General features: G+C 25.7%; 3 protein-coding genes and 1 pseudogene across 5 annotated transcripts in view; 2 read left to right on the top strand and 2 right to left on the bottom strand.

Moving 5' to 3' along the window:
* The window catches only part of LOC114937905 (nucleolar protein 9), a 60,323-nt gene that overhangs the window by 14,595 nt on the left and 23,066 nt on the right, over positions 1-22,662 (top strand). The gene's annotated exons all lie outside the window — the stretch shown is intronic.
* LOC114937290 (uncharacterized) lies at positions 12-3,272 on the top strand (annotated as a pseudogene).
* LOC114937291 (aminopeptidase N-like) lies at positions 4,806-15,950 on the bottom strand. 2 transcript variants are annotated; one of them, XM_085486006.1, is made up of 14 exons: positions 15,780-15,950; positions 14,401-14,504; positions 13,502-13,985; positions 12,789-13,247; positions 11,823-12,006; positions 11,014-11,191; positions 10,439-10,517; positions 8,707-9,044; positions 7,741-8,030; positions 6,894-7,084; positions 5,531-5,824; positions 5,385-5,451; positions 5,168-5,233; positions 4,806-5,012 (listed from the first exon to the last, which is right to left on the bottom strand). In XM_085486006.1, the coding sequence occupies exons 3-14, from the start codon at positions 13,939-13,941 to the stop codon at positions 4,920-4,922; spliced, it is 2,679 nt and encodes an 892-aa protein (XP_085342132.1). In that variant the 5' UTR covers positions 13,942-13,985; positions 14,401-14,504; positions 15,780-15,950; the 3' UTR covers positions 4,806-4,919. The 2 variants fall into 2 exon arrangements, with proteins under 2 accessions (XP_085342132.1, XP_029166549.2); XM_029310716.2 differs by lacking the exon at positions 14,401-14,504.
* LOC114937274 (regucalcin-like) lies at positions 19,927-21,612 on the bottom strand. Its single transcript, XM_085485971.1, has 2 exons — positions 21,468-21,612; positions 19,927-21,165 (listed from the first exon to the last, which is right to left on the bottom strand). The coding sequence occupies exons 1-2, from the start codon at positions 21,594-21,596 to the stop codon at positions 20,926-20,928; spliced, it is 369 nt and encodes a 122-aa protein (XP_085342097.1). The 5' UTR covers positions 21,597-21,612; the 3' UTR covers positions 19,927-20,925.

Genomic DNA, 22,662 nt, shown 5'->3' with positions numbered 1-22,662 from the left:
TTTTAATGGAAATGAATAATCGCGATTCCTTCCTTTGTACAGCATTTGACTTAGTGTCAGAATTACTTAATTATCAATTAGTATTAAATCAGCCACGGATCCCTTTCTAAAAGAAGCATTTAAAGTCGACTATCGCAAATAATGTTGCTACTTTTCCACGTTGCTATTTATTATTGTCTCGATTAACATTGCATGCTATATTAATAGCAACAAACAACTGCTATCGTAAAGATTAATAATCTCTAAAAACTCACCTTTAAAAAAAGGTAAAAAAAAGCGACCAGTTAAGGGCACGCCATTAACAAAAATTATCCATTGCAAACCCATGTAGAATCCTATCCTATTGCAAACCCATGTAGAATCCTATGAAAAATTAATCATTGCAAACCCATGTAGAATCCTAGGCAAAATTAACCATTGCAAACCCATGTAGAATCGTACCCATTGCAAACCTATGTAGAATCCTATGAAAAATTAACCATTGCAAACTCATGTAGAATCCTATGAAAAATTAACCATTGCAAACCCATGTAGAATTGTATTAAAAATTATCCATTGCAAACTTATGTAGAATCCTACATTGCAAACCCATGTACAATAGAATTGTATGAAAAATTATCGATTATAAACCCATGTACAATCGTAACAAAAGTAATAAAATAAAAAAAAATTGCGCCAAGTGAAAGTAGAAACTTGTACCAGTGGAAAATTAAAGTTGCAGACATATATAGAGTCGTATAATGAATCAGTAAAAATTTAAATTTGCAAATGTAGAATCGTACCATAAAAAAACTTATCTTTTAAAAAAAAAGATAAACAAGATGCCAAGTCCATGCGCCATGTGAAAAAGAAATAAAAAAATTTTAGTTAAAAAACTGGGAGCACTGCTAAGTTTCAAAATTACAATGCACCTTAAAGTAACATTAATTAATTTAAACACAAAACATATTTTAACTGTAATGAGTTTAAAAGTAACAATTTAATTTTAATATTGTTAGAATATTATTTAGCAGCGCTCCCAGTTTTTTTAACTAAAATTTTTTTATTTCTTTTTCACATGGCGCATGGACTTGGCATCTTGTTTATCTTTTTTTTTAAAAGATAAGTTTTTTTATGGTACGATTCTACATTTGCAAATTTAAATTTTTACTGATTCATTATACGACTCTATATATGTCTGCAACTTTAATTTTCCACTGGTACAAGTTCCTACTTTCACTTGGCGCAATTTTTTTTTTATTTCATTACTTTTGTTACGATTGTACATGGGTTTATAATCGATAATTTTTCATATAATTCTATTGTACATGGGTTTGCAATGTAGGATTCTACATAAGTTTGCAATGGATAATTTTTAATACAATTCTACATGGGTTTGCAATGGTTAATTTTTCATAGGATTCTACATGAGTTTGCAATGGTTAATTTTTCATAGGATTCTACATAGGTTTGCAATGTGTACGATTCTACATGGGTTTGCAATGGTTAATTTTGCCTAGGATTCTACATGGGTTTGCAATGATTAATTTTTCATAGGATTCTACATGGGTTTGCAATGGATAATTTTTGTTAATGGCGTGCCCTTAACTGGTCGCCTTTTTTTACCTTTTTTTAAAGGAGAGTTTTTAGAGATTATAATGATGACGGGGACGTTTCTTAATAGAAATTTTTCATATTTCGACTTTGCATTTATATATCTCTGCTTACAAATCACGTAGAGCAGAAATAAAGACACTTTTATTATATAATTCGAACTCAATCTATCGATTAAGTCTAGTATAAACTCGATTGCTTCAGCCATTATTGAGGATTCGAAATTTTATAAAGACTCAAATGTCCGACTCGCGTTAAGATACACGGTGTCTCCGCTACGCCCTTAACTGGTCGCGAGACACTACCGTGTCTCTTGATAGTTTCTCAAATTTATATTAGTATTCTATTATCAGTTTACTATACTAACAATAATTTGCTATCATAATTAAACTTGATAACAAAACTGAGTTTGATTTAGAGTCGATACAATTACTTCTACTTATAACTTTCTATTTTATTAATCAATCTGCTTATAAAAATTAAATTTATGTATATAGCATTAATATCATTTCGTTTAATCTAACGACAAACTCTTTGACTTCGGGATTCACGAAAGCTTGAAGATTCATATTCGAAAGAACCACCCGACGCAGCTATCACGTATCTACATTTACAGACGTTTCTTAAAAGTATTCTAACTTAAAAATTCTATCTTCGTAGCAATCATATCAACGACTTGCTAACTTCCATCGAGAATATTTCATTCCCAAAACTAAAGATTCTAGATCATTCCAATAACAATATACAAGGTATTAATTTCTTAGAGTTGCTGCCAAATACAATAGTTTGTACTTTCTCGATCTTCACTATAACTCGTTCGCTTCTTTAGCTTCTGACAAAAAACAAGTGAACTTGTTAGCGCCAAACTTGGATAACAATAATCTGAGATACGTGAAAAAGTATAATATATGATTTGCGTGATTTGTCATCCAAATTGTACAGTCAATGTAATCCACACAATTAATATAATTAACATAATTATGGATATAGAAGAAAGAATAATGATGAATATATTTCGCATAACGATTTGCGTAATTTTGGTTTAGCTGCTCTACTTCTCTATTTCTGGAAACAAAATTGATTTCAAGGAATCGCTTTCGACAACATCAACAAGTTGATCTATTTGAACTTATCCGTAAATAATATAAATTACTTGCATCAGGACACATTTGAAAAATTTCAATGCTTGAGATCGCTCGATTTGAGTCGGAACAAACTCGAAGATATTCTGCGAATTTCGAATGAGACAGTGATCAGCAATCTGTCTCTTAATTGTAACAATATTAAGAGTTCAATTGCGAACACTTTTGTGGAAATGCCGAAGTTGACAAAATTGTTATTGGGAGGGAATCAGATCGTCGAAATTAATGTTAAAGCATTTGCTCAACTTTCACTTTTAGAAATATTAGATCTTTCGAAGAACAAAATTAAGTTTTCCATTAAAACAATGGAGCGAGTCTTTCATGTCTTCAAAATATTTGAATTTAAATAATCAATTTACTTCATTGGAGTCTTCATCTCTGGCAAGTGCGTTATTGCCATTGATCAAGGTGAATCTGACGATAAATTCTTTGAAAAATTTAGATGTTAGTTATTTTAAGAACTTGCCGCAGAATTTTACTGTAAATTTAGTGCAGGGATCGAGTTTGCATATTCGAATTTCAATAAATGCAAATTAAATTATACTGTAGATGTTGTTTTCTTATAAATTCAATCTTTAATTTTAAAAATTCTAGACTTTTTATATTGTTTATTTCAGTATAACGGATTTTTACCTTTTTTTAAATATTTAGTTTATGTTGCAACACATTTGTATAAATTTTATTTAAAATAGTAATAATTATATAAAAAATAATAAAAAACGATAAATAATAGATACAAATGAAATAATAAGATAATTTTTAAATATTAAAATTCATCGTGTTGATTGGAAGAAACACATGTTAAACGTGAACTTATTGAAAACATCAATTTGATGATAAAAGTTTTTTATACTTTATATCTTCTATCTATGCTTACATCTCTTTTAAATGTAATTGTTAAAATTACTTAAATATAATTAAGTTAAAATTCCGATTAACACATTTTCCAGTATTTTTGTCTATTAAAATATTAGTAATAAGCGCCGAATTATGTTGCACAATTTGAAAGTTAAGTAATATAATTTTATAAATATTAATATTAAGGTTAATAATTTATTTAAATAAACCATTATTAAAATTAAAATGTGGATTTACAAAAAAAAAAGAAAAAGGGAGAAAAAGAAAGAAAGAAAGAGAGAGAGAGAGAAATTGTATGTGATTTATTATAAACTAAAAAATGTTAATCAATCAAATTTTATATAATAACATATTAAATGTAAAAGGTATTTAAATATTGAACATATAAACACATATAATTATAATTAGTTTACATACAGGTATAACTTTAACATATTACTAATTCTTATAAATATATAAACATGATTTATATATACAAACATTTATTTATTTATATATTCTATTTTATTAATTATAAAATTAGTATATAATATGATCTGTATATGTACATAATATACACATAATATATAATATAAAATATTATTGTTTTATATATCCCAACACGCGCGCGCGCACACAAACACATACATGTACACGTATATATGTATATATAATATAGATAATAACGAATTTAATAATACGTATAAATATGAATATGTTAGCTGTAAATTTTTATAATATTTAAATGAAAATTCGTTATATATACCCGTACGAAAACAAACTACGAGAATACGAAAAAATTACTGATATAATAATACTTTTTCTATAATATATTATTAGTATATCAGTAATTTTTTCATATTCTTGTAGTTTTCTTCATAAGGGTATATACATTTATATACAATACATGTATATGTATGTGTGCGTAAACATATATTTTAATTAATTCACGTAAAAAAATTAAAAACAAGTCTATATGTAATTCAAATTTATAATAAATAGTGCATTTATTATTTAACAAACAAATTTATATATATAATATATATTATATATACGTTTACACATGTTTATATTTATTTTATATCTAACAATAAAATTTATAGTAATATTATATGGCTATACTTTCTTGTGAACATAGGCAATAATATATAGTTCAATTATAAGCAAGTTCGCAAAAAAATGAAAAGCTTGATGCATGCAGTCATAAAGATTTGTAAATACAGAGACATCGAATAGTTATACATCAAAATAAATAATAATTAAAGCAAAAAAATAAATAGTACATACATTATATAAAAATTATTAATATGAAATATATCCGCACACAATGCAACTTTTTTACATCCGTCATAAGAGAATGCGATCAAAATACTGTGTTCGTCTTTCGATTTGATTTTTGCGAATTGATATCTTTCTTTCAATTTTCTGCATTAGGAAATCCTAATATACATAAACAAAAATTTGCACAATGAAATCAATAAATATTCTTTATATAATAAACAAAACAAATATATAATTAATATTCAGAAATTAATAAGATAAAACATGATTTCTCTTTTTCTTTCACTTTCCATAATAATATTGATTAAATTTACCTTTTCTTTTATTTCATCAATTAAGTCCGCATTGCGCTTCAACCATTCAACGTATCCGTTTATTTCCTAAAATGTATTATTTTTTAACATTATTAATAAATAACGTTATTGTAACATTATCAAAATTATTTAAACATTAAATAATAATTATTAATATCGCATTCTTATCACATTTTGTATAAATACATATACATATAAACACATGTAAAATGTTTACCTGAATTAAATGTACGGAATATACGTTATTAATAATAATAATAAATGCTGCAGTTATATCAAGAAATCTAAAAACGAAAAAACAAATGTATATATAAAACACAATAAATTTGTGTACAAAACATTTATAAAAATATGTCACATTACTTTGGTTTTATCTCTAAGAAATTATGTAATAGGTAGTCCAGAAAAGTTGGATTCTTCGCATGTTTTGCAATAATATGTAAGAAATTGTAAAGAAGATAACGAAATTTTTGTATATTAATAGATTTATATTTTAAATAATCGATGATGATATTAATATCTTCTAGGCAAGCCAAGTATTCTTCAAATTTAGTGTCAGATATATCCAATTCCATAGTATACATTGATCGCCAAGTCTTATTGTTGGTAGTCATCAAACCATTACAAAATGTCCATTCCTTCCACCATGGCATAAGTCTGAAATATAAAATAAATTTTCTTATTAAAGATTAGCATATAAAGATTAGATGGATCTCTTGATCAAATCATTTTAACATTATAGGCGATACCTACAAGAGAATTTAATTAAGAAAAACTAATATATATATATATATATATATATATATATATATATATATGGGGCATTATTTATGAAGTAATCCACTCAAATTTTCAAAGTTTTCCAATCACGCTGAAATTTGCAAAAAGTGTAGTCCTATTAAAAGTAAAATTATTACTCAAGTTGTTTGGCCCACATCATACAGGCTTCTATATTAACAGAGACTTGAATTTTTATCATTTTGGCCGTTACGTCCAACTTCAAACGTTGATAATTTTCAGAAGACTACTCCGATTTTAAAAAATAAGGAATGATTTCAAAAGGTCTTCTTACGTACTTTAATCTTGTGAAATTAGTTATTTTTTCAATAACAATTTAAAAAAGATTTAAAAAAAAAAAAGTAAAAACAAATTTTTTCTCAAATTTAGACATCTTCGATTTTTTTCAAAAAAATCTTAAAAAAGTAGAAATCTTCCCCTTTAAAACGCTTCTAGGGCCAAGATGTGCAGACTTTTAATTTTCAAGATATAGTCCATTTTAGAACCAAGTGTGTCACCCATGATGCAATTTGGACGCTATGATATATACAGAAAAATATCTGTCCAGTTATATTGCTTGTGGCCAAGCGTGGTGACTTCTCATATATTATATATATATATATATATATATATATATATATGTATGTATTTCATATATATATATATACATATATAAACATGTATATATACATACTTACAAAGTATCTGATAAGTTAACCGAAAAAAAGGATAAAGGAGTAAAAATAAGTTGTTAAAATAAAACAAAATAAAGTTTAAAAAGCAGGAACATTTATTCTTAAACAATAAATAATGTTATTTTTCCTAAAATTAAGAGAGAATTAGAAGAGATTTTATAAAATACAAAATTTAAAAGTAAACGTAAGTTAATCGATATAACAAGCATTCCTGCTTTTTAAATATATAAATATATATATATAGAAATATTTACTTGTGTTTCGTAGGATCTTGGAGATGATGTTCTAATTTATTTTTGGCTTCTTTCTGACAATCGATGTCACCGAGAAAACATGCCCATCTTGCAGCTTCTTGTCGTAAACATATTCTAAGTCTGTCTATATCATCAATTTCTTTATATTTGATTCTTTCAAGTAGCTTGTGTAATGCGTGCCTTACTCTCGACTAAAAATTGTTAAATATATATTTATATGTTTATATTATAAATGTATTTAAAAATTATTATATTTTTTTTTATTATTATCCCATAGATTCTTAAAATTTTCTCTTTCTATAAAACAAACATACATACAAATTCACTTCTAGACGCTAACGTTTATCTATTCACGTACATATGTACGTACAAATATACATATTATACATATTATACATGTACGCAAAAATATGGTTTAATTTGTGCGAAATGTTTAAATATTTAATAAATATTAAAGTTTGAAATATATATAATTTAATTGTTCCAACTATTTATATGTTTAATTTTTTTTTAACTACTAACATGTAACATTAATATCAAGTCAATATAATTGCATTCATTGAAAAAAATTTTAAGCACCTTGCTACATATCCATAACAATGTTATATACCAATAATATTTGGAATAGTGAAAATCATAGACTTTTCGGACAGTTCTACAAGTGAGTATTCAAGTGATTATTCAAATTGAATTTGTTCGCACATTTGTTTACAACGTAATAGTATATAAATTTTATCGTTGCTGAATATATTTTTGAAAGTATTTAAATTATTTGTGATCAATGTGTGTGAGTATATATGCAAATATTTAAAAAGTTATATTATTATTAAAATTTATTAATATTAACCGTAAAATTTTCAATTTTTCCTCCAAACATGGAAGTTACAGGAATAATGTTAAATATGTATTCCAAAGCTTTAAACATAGGATACCATGCTATATAATCTTCTTCTCGATGCAAATACTTTATGATATCCCAGAATATATGGAATTGGAGTTGGCCTGCTATCATTAAATGAAATGCATCATCGATAATTTGGGCACGATTAAGAACATGAATTTTTGTGTAATTATCAGAGTTTAGATAATTTGAAATTCTTCGCCAATTCTTATCATCATAGTTAACGCGGTAATATCCTGTCGAACAGTAAATAAATTATACCAATTTTTATCATTTTCAATAATTTTATAATTAATATACTTATTTTCAAACATTTTTGATTAATATTTTTGTTTATATAAATTATAAATTGAAAACGTATCAAAATTTAATACATAAATAAAATGCAAATACATATAAAAGATAAATATAAAAAATGTCTACCTAATACTTGAAATAGTCGAAAATAAAACCGTGCAAGGTATTGCTGTACATCAAATAATAAAATTGATTCTAGTTGTCGATAAATAATAATTATTTTATGCTAACCAATACAATTTCTGTAATATGTAACGTTACGAAAATTGTATGTTACCTGCATTTATTATTATTCAATTTATAAATATAATTATCTTAATAATTTTTACTCTCATTTGAATAAAATATTTGTAAAAATATAACATTATCATTGAATGATATTAATTAGAAACCGCCTACGTATATCTTAAATATAATAATGCAGAACATTACACAAAACATTTTAAAACTATTATAGTTATATAATGAACATATCAAAATTTTATAGAACAATAAATAAGAAAATAAATAAAATTAGATAAAAAAATAGATAAAAAAAATAAAATTATTTCAATTATGTGTTTGTAAAATAAAGACAACAAATAAGTCATAATAAGTCCATTTGACGATATTTACCAACTTGTTGTATATTAAATATCATCCAACCATTCTCTTCAAATAGTAATGATAATTTGAAATCCTGTGACGCGTGTAGAAAATGATGAATGAATTTGTAAAAATTGGGAGGTGCTTCGGTAGTAAAAGTTATAGGAATGTGGCAAATTTTTAATATGTCAATATATTGTACCGATACTGTTGTTTGGTTCATAAAATAACTATAACTTCGTTCTACTTTAATGAGAGGACAATGCTTTTCCGAAGCCCAATATTCCATTCTTGTTATTTTTTCAGCAATATTCATTTTTAAAGCAACATCCTTCATAATATTTACAGAGCCTAGACGATGTGATAGCCTAAATTCAAAAAGTATGTTAAATATATATAAAGAAAACATTACAAATATGTTAAAAATGTCTGTATAACGATAATATTATAAAAAATTTTGGTAGTTATTATGATATAGGGAGCCACCTCCGATTTCGATGATATTGACATTTGTTGTCAAGATCACTGACCTGAGTAAGTATCAAAAGTTTTTAAGCGCAGCTCATTATTTAAAAAAAAATTATTAACAAAAAAGTTTACTAAATAAAACTAATATTTCTGACATATAATAAAACTAATATTCATGACATTTAAATGTATTACGTTCGGACGCATAACAAAGTAAACGAGTGTATCAAGAAGGAGCCAGAGGCTCCCTTTTATTTATTTAGTGTAATACGATTTCAAATAAAAATTTATTCAATATATATTTTTATTTTATTTTACTATTTATTTATATCTTCATCTATATACTAGCCATTGCATTAAAAAAAGCATCTAAGCGTTCGTCAAAATCAAATATCCGACGCTTAAAATCTTTTGATACTTACTCAGGATAGTGACCTTGACGACTTATGTCAAGGTGATCGAAATCAGAGGTGGCTTCATATATCTCAATAATTCCCAAACTATTAATAAACTCTAAGAAGCAAAATATAAAATTGTACTTCTAATTTGTATATATTTATATGTCTTGTATTTATATTCTAATAATAAAGAATATAACATAACTTTAAATAAAATTTAATAATTTTATTAATTTTTAGATATTATTAGCAATTATAGATTATATTTGAATGAAATAGATTATATTTGAGCAAAGTATTGAGAGAGTATAAAATAATTAAAAGACAAAATAAAACAAATAAAAAGTTAAAGACAGAACAAAAATATGAAAAATAATATAAAGGAGCATCGATTTACGGCAGAAGAAAATAAAAATAGAGAAAGTAATGAAAAAGAGAAATAAGTGTTACATATTTAGAAACCTGTTAAAGAAAATTAGAAAACAATTGTAGCATAAAAATGCAATTAAAAAAACAGATGTAAGGACTATAGATAATATAGAAAAATAAAGAAAATAATAAAAAAAATTATTTTAAAAGTTATTTTAAAAAATAACAAATCGCAAAACAAAAATAAAACAACAATGAATATGTATATGAAAAAATGATAACGATAACAACTTCTTTCTACAGAAATAGTTTTTATAGGAAGAGTAATGAAATTAAAAATAATTTTGGTAGAAGATCAGTAAGAATATAAGAATTGTAACACTAAGAAAAAAACATTATGAAATAATGTCATAAGAAACGAAAGAAAATAAGGGACATTATATAATATTTGTATAATATTATGAGTTATTTAAGATTTCTATAATTTTACTTTTTACATTATATATATTCTATGTTTTATTACTCACGTGCTATTTGCATATGTGCGAATGTTTTTCCAAAATATTTGTTCGAAGGCGTGTGGCATCATGCGCATTATAAAGGGTGCTGTAATTTACATCAGAATTATAAATTGGATATTCTATAAATGTATATATATCTTAATGATTACATGTAAACATAGTAATTTTATAAAAAATTATAATATATATGTATATACAAGATAGTAATCGCGTAAGAGTGAAACTTTTTTTAATGCTACACCGTTTATCATTCTATTTTATAAGTACATTTCTTGTTAATACTTACAAAGATAGCAAAACTTTAAATAATTAATTCTATGAATTCCCTCTATCTACATATGTGCGGCTATCACCGGACACTGTGTGTGTGCTTGTATATGCGTGGGCGTAGTCGCGCGTGTGGGTACGTGTGAATGTGTGTATGTGTTGCGAGCGCACGCATGTGTGTGTGTGTGTACTTTTATAAATATAATAATAAATTAAAATCCAGATAAAGAATTAATTATCTTCTCTATTTACACATATTTTAAAATATTAACAGTTAAAAATTTACGCAGACTATTTTATTATATTACGTATACCTCTGATAAAATTGGGAATTTCCAATAAACTGTTAACTTGTGAAGTAGAAGAATTGAATAGTAGTGAAGAATACAATAGTAGTGAAGAATTCCACATATAATAATCACTATCCAAGTTAAAAGAGTAATGTTGATTTTGAATCACAAATAAATTTATTATTCGATAATCTGGATAAGTCTATAGAAAAAAATAATTAGTATATCGATATCACCTTTTTAAAAATTCTTGCATTAAAAATAAATATTAATATTATTAACGTTACTTCATTGTTGAAACGAAACATTTTTTTCATTTTAAAATACACACATTAAAATTAGTATATAATAATGAAATCTAAAATTTTGTATTAATATAATTAACAAATATTCAATGATACATATAATTAACAAATGCATATATTACATATTTTATAAATTATTATCTTATGAATTATTATTTTATTATTACAAACTTTTTTTCACCAAATTTAATTAAATAAATATCATGTATACTCGTATTTTATTAATTTATTTTATTTTATATTACAAAGAAATTTAAAAGTATGTAATAGCGGTGTTAAAAAATAAAAATTTTTAATAAATTAATTATAATTATATGTATGTAAACATAAAAAAAAATATTTTTCTTTAAATAGTTAATTATTTTAAATAATGCTAAATATGTTCTCAAGACAATTCACAAAGAATGCATATAGATTTTGTAAAAAAAGTTTGATTGAAGAAAATCTTGCAACATAAATGCTTAAATATTATAACGTTTGCGAGAAGGTGGAAGCGAGATAGAGATGATAATATTTAGAATAACGTACCTTATTGACAGCATACGTTGCAAGCAATGTAATAAGACCTTTTTTAAACCAAAAATCCGACACGAATGGATTGTTCAACATGTTATTAAACCATTGCTTTGTCACTTTACGTCCTACTAATTGAGCTACGTCGATTTTGTGAGCAATAGGATATAAATTTTTATCGTAGATGATATTTGTTTCCCTGAAAGTTATATTTCAATGTTATAAATCAGAACTTTTATAGAAAATAAAATTTTATTCTTCTTACAATGTTTAAATTTAATTGTTATATGTACGATTTACAAACTCATGAGTGCAATTTAAAAAATCAGTATTATAAATCGTATCAAATAGAATTTTTTTATTTTTTAATTTACAATATAAAGCAATGATAAATTTCTGTTAATGTGTATATCGTTGACAAAGAACAATAATTTAAAAAATTAAAAAATGTCATTTTTTTATAGCAGTTTTAACATTTATCTGCGAGGGTTTGATTTAACATATACATACTTTATTCAAACGGTATACTTTAGCTTTGTAATAATATGAACCGGCGCAATAAGTCGCTTTACGCACATGATAATAGTATACTAGCTAACAAATGCAAGGGATCGTAAAAACGACCCGCACATGTTGGCTATGATATTTTATGTGACCGGTGCGTGGAAAGGGAGTCCTTTCTAAAATCCCATCATGTGCGGAAAGGACGACTTTTCGTGCGCCGGTTGCACAAAATTATATTAGTATACAAATTGATAAAATTTAAAAACATGTATATATTTTGTTTCTGTAAACGATCGAAAGATTAAAGAATTACGAAAACAATTTTCGTAGAATTAAGTTTATTCATATTATTACAAAGCTAAAGTATACCGTTTGAATAAAGTATGTATATGTTAAATCGAACTCTCGCAGATAGATGTTGAAACTGTTATAAAAAAAATGACATTTTTTACTATACTATTAAACACTTGTACTCACTTATAAAAAACAAGTCCAAAAACTGTTGTGCCACTGTCATAGAAATTTGGAATTGCAACATGAGTAACCTTCAAAATATTGTTTGAACGTTGTTTCCATTCATTTTTTAAATGCAACGTGACTTTTTCAGCTACATTTTTTGCAAAATCTATGTGAATTTCAGATTCGTTTCTGCACCACATTTTAATGTTTTGAGTGTCACTATCAATACGTAATAGGTAATTAGACACAATTATTGTTGCAAAATAAGGCAACATTGCAGGTGTGGTATCGAAGTGTGTCCATAACAAATTACGCGCATCTTTTTCCATATTTCGCAATGGCATATTTGACAAAGCCGTACATTGATTACATCCTATAGATATGTTAAAGGTTACTCCTAACACTAAATTCTGTTGATCCCAGCAAGAAGACACTCGACGAGTGCTTATTATATAGAAATGAGTAGCAGCTACCAAACTATACATTTCAAAGAATATAAATGAAACATTTTCAGCAAACATAAGAACATTGAGAATTAAAAAACGTATAAATGTGATATGAAATAATGTGTACTAAAGATAAAAATTGATCGTTTTTATATTTAAATTTCATGACATATAATAATTTTTAAAACATATAATACATAAATAATATATATTAATTATAATTTTTTATGTAATTGCACAATATACTTACTTATTAAACATAAATTGTTATATGTATGTACTTACGCAATTTTTTCTTTCGCGTCGAAGATTGTAAAAGCTTTATTAGCAATACCATAATATTTTATATTTAAAATGTAATTTCCTGGTGATAACTCATCCTTAAAAATATCAATTGTGTCTTCTGTAGTACTATATGTTGGTTTATAAACTATATTTGTATCATTCTCATGATTTTTCTCTACACTTGTAAATAAAACTATACTTTCAATACATAATTTTGTTGAATGTAAAAGTATATGTTGTGTTTTGTTAAGAATGCTTATGCTGATATTGTATTCTCCACAGAAAAAATTTCCTTCAATGTATAAACTAAGCTTGATATCGTAATGCATTGGTTTTACATATTCTGATGGTTGATAACATGAAGATTCATTACGAATAAATGCTGCCACAGCAATAAAAATTAATCCACTACTTAATAATAATTTTGGAAATATCATCATGTTGAAGAAAAGGAATATTTATTCTAGATCTGTAAAACACGTATCTAGACAAAAAATAAATGAAGATATTAAATATAGTTTTGATGTCTTTTTTAAATAATTCTTGTATATAAACAAGAAAAGAAATACAAAAAAATATTAAAATTATTAATTGAAAACCATTCTACTTATTGTTAGTGAAAGAAAATTAAGAAAGCAATTTCCATTTGCACAATTTTTTTTAATAAAATTATATATATATATATATATATATATATATATCTGTGTGTATTTCAGAGTTGCACATATTTTAATTTACAGCAATATGGAAATATTAAATTTACTACATATTTTATATTTTCTCTAAATAATAATTTTAATTATCAAAAAATTATACACATTTAAAATTTATAGAATATTATTTAGAATATATAAAGATTTATAGTATATAAAATTAGTTGTTTCAAGTAAATTACTTACATATAAACACAAGAGCCGTTATATCTACATACATATACAGGGTGTCCAGTAACTAACGGACCAAAGATTACAAGATTCTTTGGTCAATTTGGGAACGATTTTTCCTGAGCAAAAATGTCGAAAAAGGTCATCATTTTTTTCGACTTTCCAATATTTGTTATTATGTATTTTTATAACTAAGCCTCAAATTAAAATTATATTATAGTAAACTCTACTTGAAATTAACTGAAGAATGCAATTATGTTAGACTTTTAACTCCAAAACGTTTAGTTTTCCAAAAACCCATTTTTTCAATCGCTTATAACTCGAAAATTATTGACTTCTCAACATTTTTGCTAAGGAAAAATTGTCTCCAAATTGGCCAGAAAATCCGCCCTTAATCATTGGTCCGTTAGTTACCGGACACTCTGTATATCTGTGTATACATTCAAAATAAGAAGAGAATAAGAATAAGAAAGACTGAGTAGCGGAGACAGAGAAAAAGAGAGAGAGAGAGAGAGTGAGAAAGAGAGAGAGAAAGCACATGTTTATTATTTTCTTTTAGAGATCTGTCTTATTTCTTCTTTTAAATTGTGTATTATAAATTCCTAACGAACAATCACCGAGAATAAAACCAACATAAAATCATATTTAAATTGTATAAATTATAAACTTATTAATAAATATTATATACATATATATGTATAATGTGACGATTTTTTCTCAGCAAAAATATTGTAGTACCAATAAATTTTGAGTTATAAGCGATTGAAAATAAATAATTTCTTGCAAATTAACAATAAGTCTTGTGGAAATAAAATATTAACAAATCACATTTGTAAATTAATTTTAAGTAGAATTTATTGTTAATAGAACTTAAATTTAAGGTTTAATTACAATATATATATAACCTTTAACAGCAAAAATTAATATTTGATTCTCCTGATTTAAGTTATTCTACTCAATGTCAGCACAAGTTAAAAATCATTTTAAATATTAAAATACACATATATTTTTTATAAAAAATATAAGGCACGACAAAGTTTAGAAAACAGAATTTTAATAATCTATTAATAAAAGAACAATTATATGAAAGTGTCTATTATTTTTATTATGTGTTATGTAAATTATAGTATTTTTAAGTTTCAGAAATAATTTATTTGATATCAAACTTTTGTGGGTCCAAGATTATTTCAACATTACAATTCGTAAAATATTATATTATCGATATTATTTAAAATTATCCCTGGATTGAAATTAAAGATACTTTTGAATAAAATTATTCTTTTTATACTTATATGTTGGTAATTCTTAAAAATTCCGTTATACTGCATCGTTAAATTTTTTGTATTTGTGGGAAAATATATCTACTTTCATATTTTTAACTTATTCTGACTTACCCTATATTGCGGAATAGTAGGATTATTGCAAAAGTATATTGATCAAATTTATATTTTTTAAACAATTAACTGCAACAAATTAATACTAGCAGCACGCAATGTTGGAAGAATATAATATATTCACACGCACTTTATTAAAAGTATTATATCTACCACGATGTGTGTGATTCAAAAGACTACGAAAGACTAACTGATTCTCTGTGCGTGTCATCATGATAAATATGATGCGTTATAGGTCAACAATACTTTTGAGGTCGTTATATATATATATATATATATATAATTGTTTGTTAATAAGAGCGAGAGCAAAATTGGAATTTTTAAGAAATTGTAAAAATGGCGATATTTTTCCTACACATTTAGAAGGTTTTTGCCGCATTAAATTTAACGTTTTTCATCACAGATCGATCAGAAGACTAGATAGTATGTTGTACAAATTCAAAACAAATGCGATGAGCATTGAAATCTTTGATTTGCATAGACAGGTAGAGTCATTACAAAATAGGATTTTTCATCTCACCAGCGGGTTATTTAATCGTTTACCTGTACTCGCGTGGAATAGAATTTTCGAACATCATAACATTGCTTTTAAAAATTGCCACAACAGATTGGTTACTGCACACGAAAAGAAATTCAATTGGCTTAAGAGAAAACAACACTATAAGTATATCAACAGCATCAAACCTATAGATATACATTGTTCTTTACATTTTGAAACTTCACAACCGACGAAAATATCACAAAATTCTCTCAGGGCAATCACTAATGATGCCAAGGAGATCAATATACACATAGAAGCCAATAAATTTCTCAATGATACAATTAACCCTTTGGAAAATACTAATAAAAAATGGTTTGTTAATCTTTCCAACACAGACATTCCGCCTAACGTTTCTAATCTGTTGCAAATGGGTGATAAATTCTGTCTTCCGAATATTAGTAAAAAAACAGCGATACATGAATTCATCAAGGACATAGAGAGTAATAGCAAACGAAATAATATTAATAATCTCACAACGATCAGAAATATCGCGGTTCCAAAATTTGCACAACTTCTGAACACGAAGGATAAAAATGACGTAAGTCAACAAAAAGTACTTGGTGCACACAGAGATTTAATAAAATTTTGTAAAGACAATCCGAATGTTCTATTCACACGCGCGGACAAGGGTAATGCTACGGTGGCAATGGAAAGATCTCATTATATTAACAAAATGGAAAACGTTTTAAAAGATGTCAACACTTACACTATTGTTAAAAAAAATCCGTGCAAAAAAATAGAGAACGATTTGAATGATTTGTTGAAGAGATGGCTTAAGGAAGATTATATTTCAAAAAACGAATATTATAAATTACGTTGTAGTGATTCTCTCCTTCCAAAAGCGTATGGATTACCTAAAATCCATAAGGAAAACTATCCAGTTAGAATCATAGTTTCATCGGTTGATACAGCTCTATACTCGCTGGCTTCGTTTTTACAAAACACCTTACGAACTAGCCTACCCAAAGCGAAAAGTCATATTAATAATAGTTTTGATTTGTACAGCATATTGTCTGGTAAAAAGATTGATGAGAATGATAGGATGTTTTCCTTGGATGTGGTGTCTTTGTTTACGAACGTTCCTCTGGATCTTGCGATTGACGGTATTAATGATAGATGGGATCACATTGGAATAAATACTAAAATACCGAAAAACGAATTTTTGGGGGGTATAAAATTCATATTGACTTCTACATATTTTACATTTGATGACATAATTTATAAACGGACGTTTGGGACCCCTATGGGGTCACCGTTATCACCAATTATTGCAGACCTGGTTATGCAAGATCTTGAGGATACAGTTCTCAAAGCGTTGAATTTGGAATGTTTGTTTTATTTTCGTTATGTGGATGACATAATAGTGGCCACCTCTATGACTAATATGACTCAGATTGTGAATAATTTTAACAACTATCATGAAAGACTTAAATTCACGGTCGAACAAGAGGTTAACCATAGCTTGAATTTCTTAGATTTATCACTTAAAATTATTAATAACAAAATATATATAGACTGGTATCAAAAAGAAACCTTCTCAGGAAGGACGTTATCATTTTATTCAAACCACCCATTATGCCACAAAATTGGAATAATATATAACCTTGTAGACAGATGTCTATTGCTATCACATCCACTATTTTTTAATAAAAATTTGGAGTTAATTATTAATATACTCAGAAGCAATGGTTACCCTCTTGATCTGATTTTTAACAAAATTAATCATCGGATAGAACACATCATATCTAAGGGGAGCATTATAGAGAGACAGGCCAACATAGAAAGAACAAAAAGTATAGGAAATGACTCGGTCAATAAAAAATTCTTTGTCATTCCGTATATAGATGGGATCTCAGAAATGATTGTTTCCTCGGTAAAAAATAAAAATTGTATGGTAGGGTATAGATGTCTCAACAAACTGGATAATATTATTAAAGCGCAGAAAGATAAAACTAAACATCCATGCAATTCGAATGTGGTTTATAAGATCAGTTGCAATAATTGTAATGCATCTTATGTAGGCCAAACAAAGAGGCAATTGCAGACGCGAATAAAAGAACATAAAAATAATATTAGGTTGGACTCAACGAAACATTCAGTAATTTCTGAACACATAATAAATGAACATCATACTTTTAATTGGGACAATGTTAAGATCATGGACAACGAAAATAATTATTATAAAAGACTCATTTCTGAGATGCTACATATCAAGGAACAAAAAAATGGACTAAATTTAAACAAAGATACTGAGTTACTTAGCGAGTCGTATTTTGATATTTTGGATATATTAGCGAACAAGAAATAATAATAGGACAAATAGGACATTAACGAGTAAAACATAGATATTAGATCATATATAAACACGCACGCTCTCCGATCAAGTAGAGTTTAAAATGAGCTGTCTTTCTGTATTGTTGGTTTGTTATGTGTCATCCTTAATAACTGTTAATAAGTAGCAAAATTGTCAAGAAGAACGATGATAGGTAAGCATACTACCAATTGTAGGGGATACATATTATAATTTGGACATACGTTGATCGGTAATTTTTTATTAATCGCAGCGCCTACGGAACGGGTTAATTTCTCGCATATTAACGATGAAACTATCCGAGATCTGAACAAAATCAGGGATCATATCGAGGCGAACATTGTTGGACAGGACGGATTGAAACACGCGTTAATTGCTCAAAAACTCTTGATTCTGAATAACTATAATTAAATTTCGATATTATGTGAATTGTAAGAATTTATATTTCAATAATTATACTGAAGAAGACCGCGTGCGGTCGAAACGTTTATAGAATGATTGTAATTTGCGTTAGTTTTAATATAATGACTGTAGTTTTATAATTTATACATGTAATAAATGGTAGTTGACTGAACATCTCGAATATTCATCTCGATAAGTTGGCCTTATATTTATCACTTTGTTTTATATATATATATATATATATATATATAGAGAGAGAGAGAGAGAGAGAGAGAGAGACAGATAGAGAGAGATATTACAACACAGTTACACACAAATATATATATATATATATATATATATATATATATAAGTATATATTAATATGAATAATATAAATAGAATTATTAAAAGTTACTAAAAGTTATATATATAATTTGTAAATACACAGGCATTGAATAGTAATACATCTAATAATAATTATTAAAATAAAAATAAATACTACATACAATATATAAAAATTATTAAAATGAAGTATATCAATGCACACAATGCAAAACTGCAATTTTTTTAAATCTGCCTTGAGAAAATACTATCAAAATACTGTATTTGTCTTTCGATTTAATTTTTGCGAATTGATATCTTTTTTTCAATTTTGTCAGAATTCTGCATTATAAAATCCTAATATATATAAACAAAAATTTACACAATAAAATCAATATATACTCTTTATATAATAAACAAAACAAATATATAATTAATATTCAGAAATTAATAAAATAGAACAATATTTCTCTTTTTCTTTCGCTTTCCATAATAAATATTAATTTTTCTGCAGATATTCTTCTTGATATACCTGTATGTATATATACATATATTCCGAAATTATATATTCCGAAGAAAAAAACAGAAAATATAAGCGTAGAAATTTATTATAAAACTGTAAATTTACAGCGTCGTATACATTGATGTTTTGTAGAAAATCTTATTCTTTTTTTACATACAATTTTAAACATTCTTACTAGCGATAATAAAACACTAATTCTTATTCTACTAATATTGTTTGGTGTTCAACAGGAAAAACTGTTTTGCAACACTTGCAAAGCTGCTTTTTTGCTGAACGCAGTCATTGATATATTGTGGAACACATAAATGAATTAATTTGCAGTTTTTTATATTATTACAAATTACGAAAAACAAAATATGAAATATAAAGTTCTAGATTTCAATATTCTTACATTACTGCATTTCATGTAGTAATTGAAAGAACAGAAATCTGAAAATTTTATTTTTATTTATATATTTCATGGTCACATAAAATCGCTCGTATATTCTATATGTGCATATGTATATGTATATATATATGTATATATATATATATATATATATATATATATATATATATTTCAATAGATAACATCTTTCTTTAGACAAACAGAGAGTGAGAGAGACAGACGAAGATGCAAGGATAATAAAGCAATTTGAGAATAAAAGCAATAAGAAGAAAAGTTATTTAATAAAAACCCGGCAACAGACGCTACACAGTTTAATTTATTGAGGCAGCGATAACCCACTTTAAATTCCGATTTTTTGATAGAAGATGCAACTAGTTCAGAAATGTTATTTATGTATAGAATCACAAAGAATTTATTTGTTTTATTTTCGTTGGTTTCATTATCAATTATTGTGTGTGATTTTTTATTAAAAATAGTTTTATTCCTGCGATTAATTGTCTCGAAAATCAAATGTAGTGGATATCCGTTGCTCAATTAATAGAATATTAATATTATAACTATATGTATGTTCTTCTTCTGAAATTGAGGATGTGACAAAAGAACCGCTCTAGCAAGTATATAAATTTTCATGAAAAACAAAACATATATTCGCACATCTCTCTTTTAATCATCTGTTGTTTACTTTCCACTCATTACAAACGTATTTGCAAGACTTCCACGAACTCCCAAGCCCTTCACTGCGAATAGAGAACCAGCATAAGGAGTTTCCTTTCGTTGTTGTTCAGTTAATTCGTAGCCCGAGGTAGTCACATACAGAATATCAAGAAGCGGACCACCAAAAGCGACACTGGTTACATTTTCAGCTGGAATCTTAACTTTTCTCAATACTTCTTGTGTTTTTGGATTCACCTGGATGACCTAGATGAAACATTTTCATAATTATATAATTTTTTTCAGTATAAAAATTGTTTTTACATTTATTTATAACAAGCGAATTCTGAGACGCTTGAAACATATTTAATTAATATTTAGAAAAATATTAACTTTATAAGGAAATATTTAAAATCAAAAAGATACTTAATAAAACAATTTAATCATATATAATATTGCTTTCAATGATAATAATTATCTTTTTTTTTGTCAAAATTTACTATTTAGATTTCTGTAATAATATATCACAAATAACAAGTCCCTCCTTGCACTTTAAATTATATACTTACTTGATATCCTCCCCATAGTGCTATCCAAAGATTGCCATCTGTATCTATGGTCATTCCATCAGGTAGTCCTTTCACATTAGCCTTATCCAAATCAAATGCAATCCTCTTATTAGCTGAAAATAGAAACATATCTTGATATTTTTGTTTGAAATTTATCATATAATTTTATATGCTTTAATATTTTTCATAATGTAATTTTAAATGGAAAATGTTAAATTATAAAGTAATTTTAAATGGAGAATATGTTAAATTATAAAATTAAATGCAATCCTCTTATTGGCTGAAAATAGAAACATACATAGTTCTTGAAATTTTTGTTTCAAATATGTATAATTTTATATTCTTTAATATTTTTCATAATTATATATCAATTTTTGACTATATACGACTTATACTTGTACATTTCTTTATAATGTAATTTTAAATGGAGAATATTTAAATAAAAATTAAATTCAACTCTTATGTGAAATAAAAATTAATATTCTTAATTTTTGTTTAAAATTAATATTTTAAATTTCTTTTCAAATTTATAATATATATAATTTTGATATTCACTTATATTAATTTGATCTTATAATGTAACTTTAAAGGAGAAGTGATAAACAAGTTAATTTAATGGAAATTATTTAATTCATAAATAATGCAATCCTTTTATTGCTGAATAAAAAACATAGTTTCTTTGAAATTTTCTTGTTTCAAATAATAATTTTCATATTCAATTAAATATTATTGTTTCAATAAATGATTTATCGCAATTTTGAATATATACTTGTCTGAATTTCTTTATAGATTATTTTAATGAGAATATGATAATTTAAAAAAGATCTTACTATATAGCACTGTTACGAACACTAGTCGCAGTGGCCACCTACGCGTTAATGATGATGTATATCGACAAAGTACATTTTAGTCCTCGATGTCCAGTAGGACTAAAGGCCATGTGTTATGTACAGATCTTATCTTTCAACGCATTCAAGCGTATACATCAAGATAATTAGTGTCCTTGGTTCGATGCAAATAAATAATCAGATTACAGCTGAAATTTGTCACCATCTTACTAGATAGAAAATAATATTAATGATAATTAAGAATATTTACAAATAATATTTATTATTAATAAAATGAATAATAAGCATTTTATTCATATATACAATTTTAATCAACAATATATCTTCCTAGAGGATAATAATTTGTT

This window comes from Nylanderia fulva, unplaced genomic scaffold (assembly GCF_048542155.1).
Source record: "Nylanderia fulva isolate GAGA-0341 unplaced genomic scaffold, ASM4854215v1 Scaffold4, whole genome shotgun sequence".
Taxonomy (NCBI): domain Eukaryota; kingdom Metazoa; phylum Arthropoda; class Insecta; order Hymenoptera; family Formicidae; genus Nylanderia; species Nylanderia fulva.
This window is presented reverse-complemented; position numbering and strand designations above follow the sequence as displayed.

Excerpts from the sequence above, each read along its gene's own strand:
- LOC114937274 (XM_085485971.1), bottom strand. The coding sequence starts at position 21,596 with ATGTTTCTATTTTCAGCTAATAAGAGGATTGCATTTGATTTGGATAAG. Across the intron at positions 21,166-21,467 it reads CACTATGGGGAGGATATCAA|GTCATCCAGGTGAATCCAAA; the intron begins GTAAGTATATAA and ends TGTTTCATCTAG.
- LOC114937291 (XM_085486006.1), bottom strand. The coding sequence starts at position 13,941 with ATGATGATATTTCCAAAATTATTATTAAGTAGTGGATTAATTTTTATT. Across the intron at positions 8,031-8,706 it reads ATTTAATATACAACAAGTTG|GATATTACCGCGTTAACTAT; the intron begins GTAAATATCGTC and ends ACTGTTCGACAG. Across the intron at positions 5,825-6,893 it reads CAAGATCCTACGAAACACAA|ACTTATGCCATGGTGGAAGG; the intron begins GTAAATATTTCT and ends TTTATATTTCAG.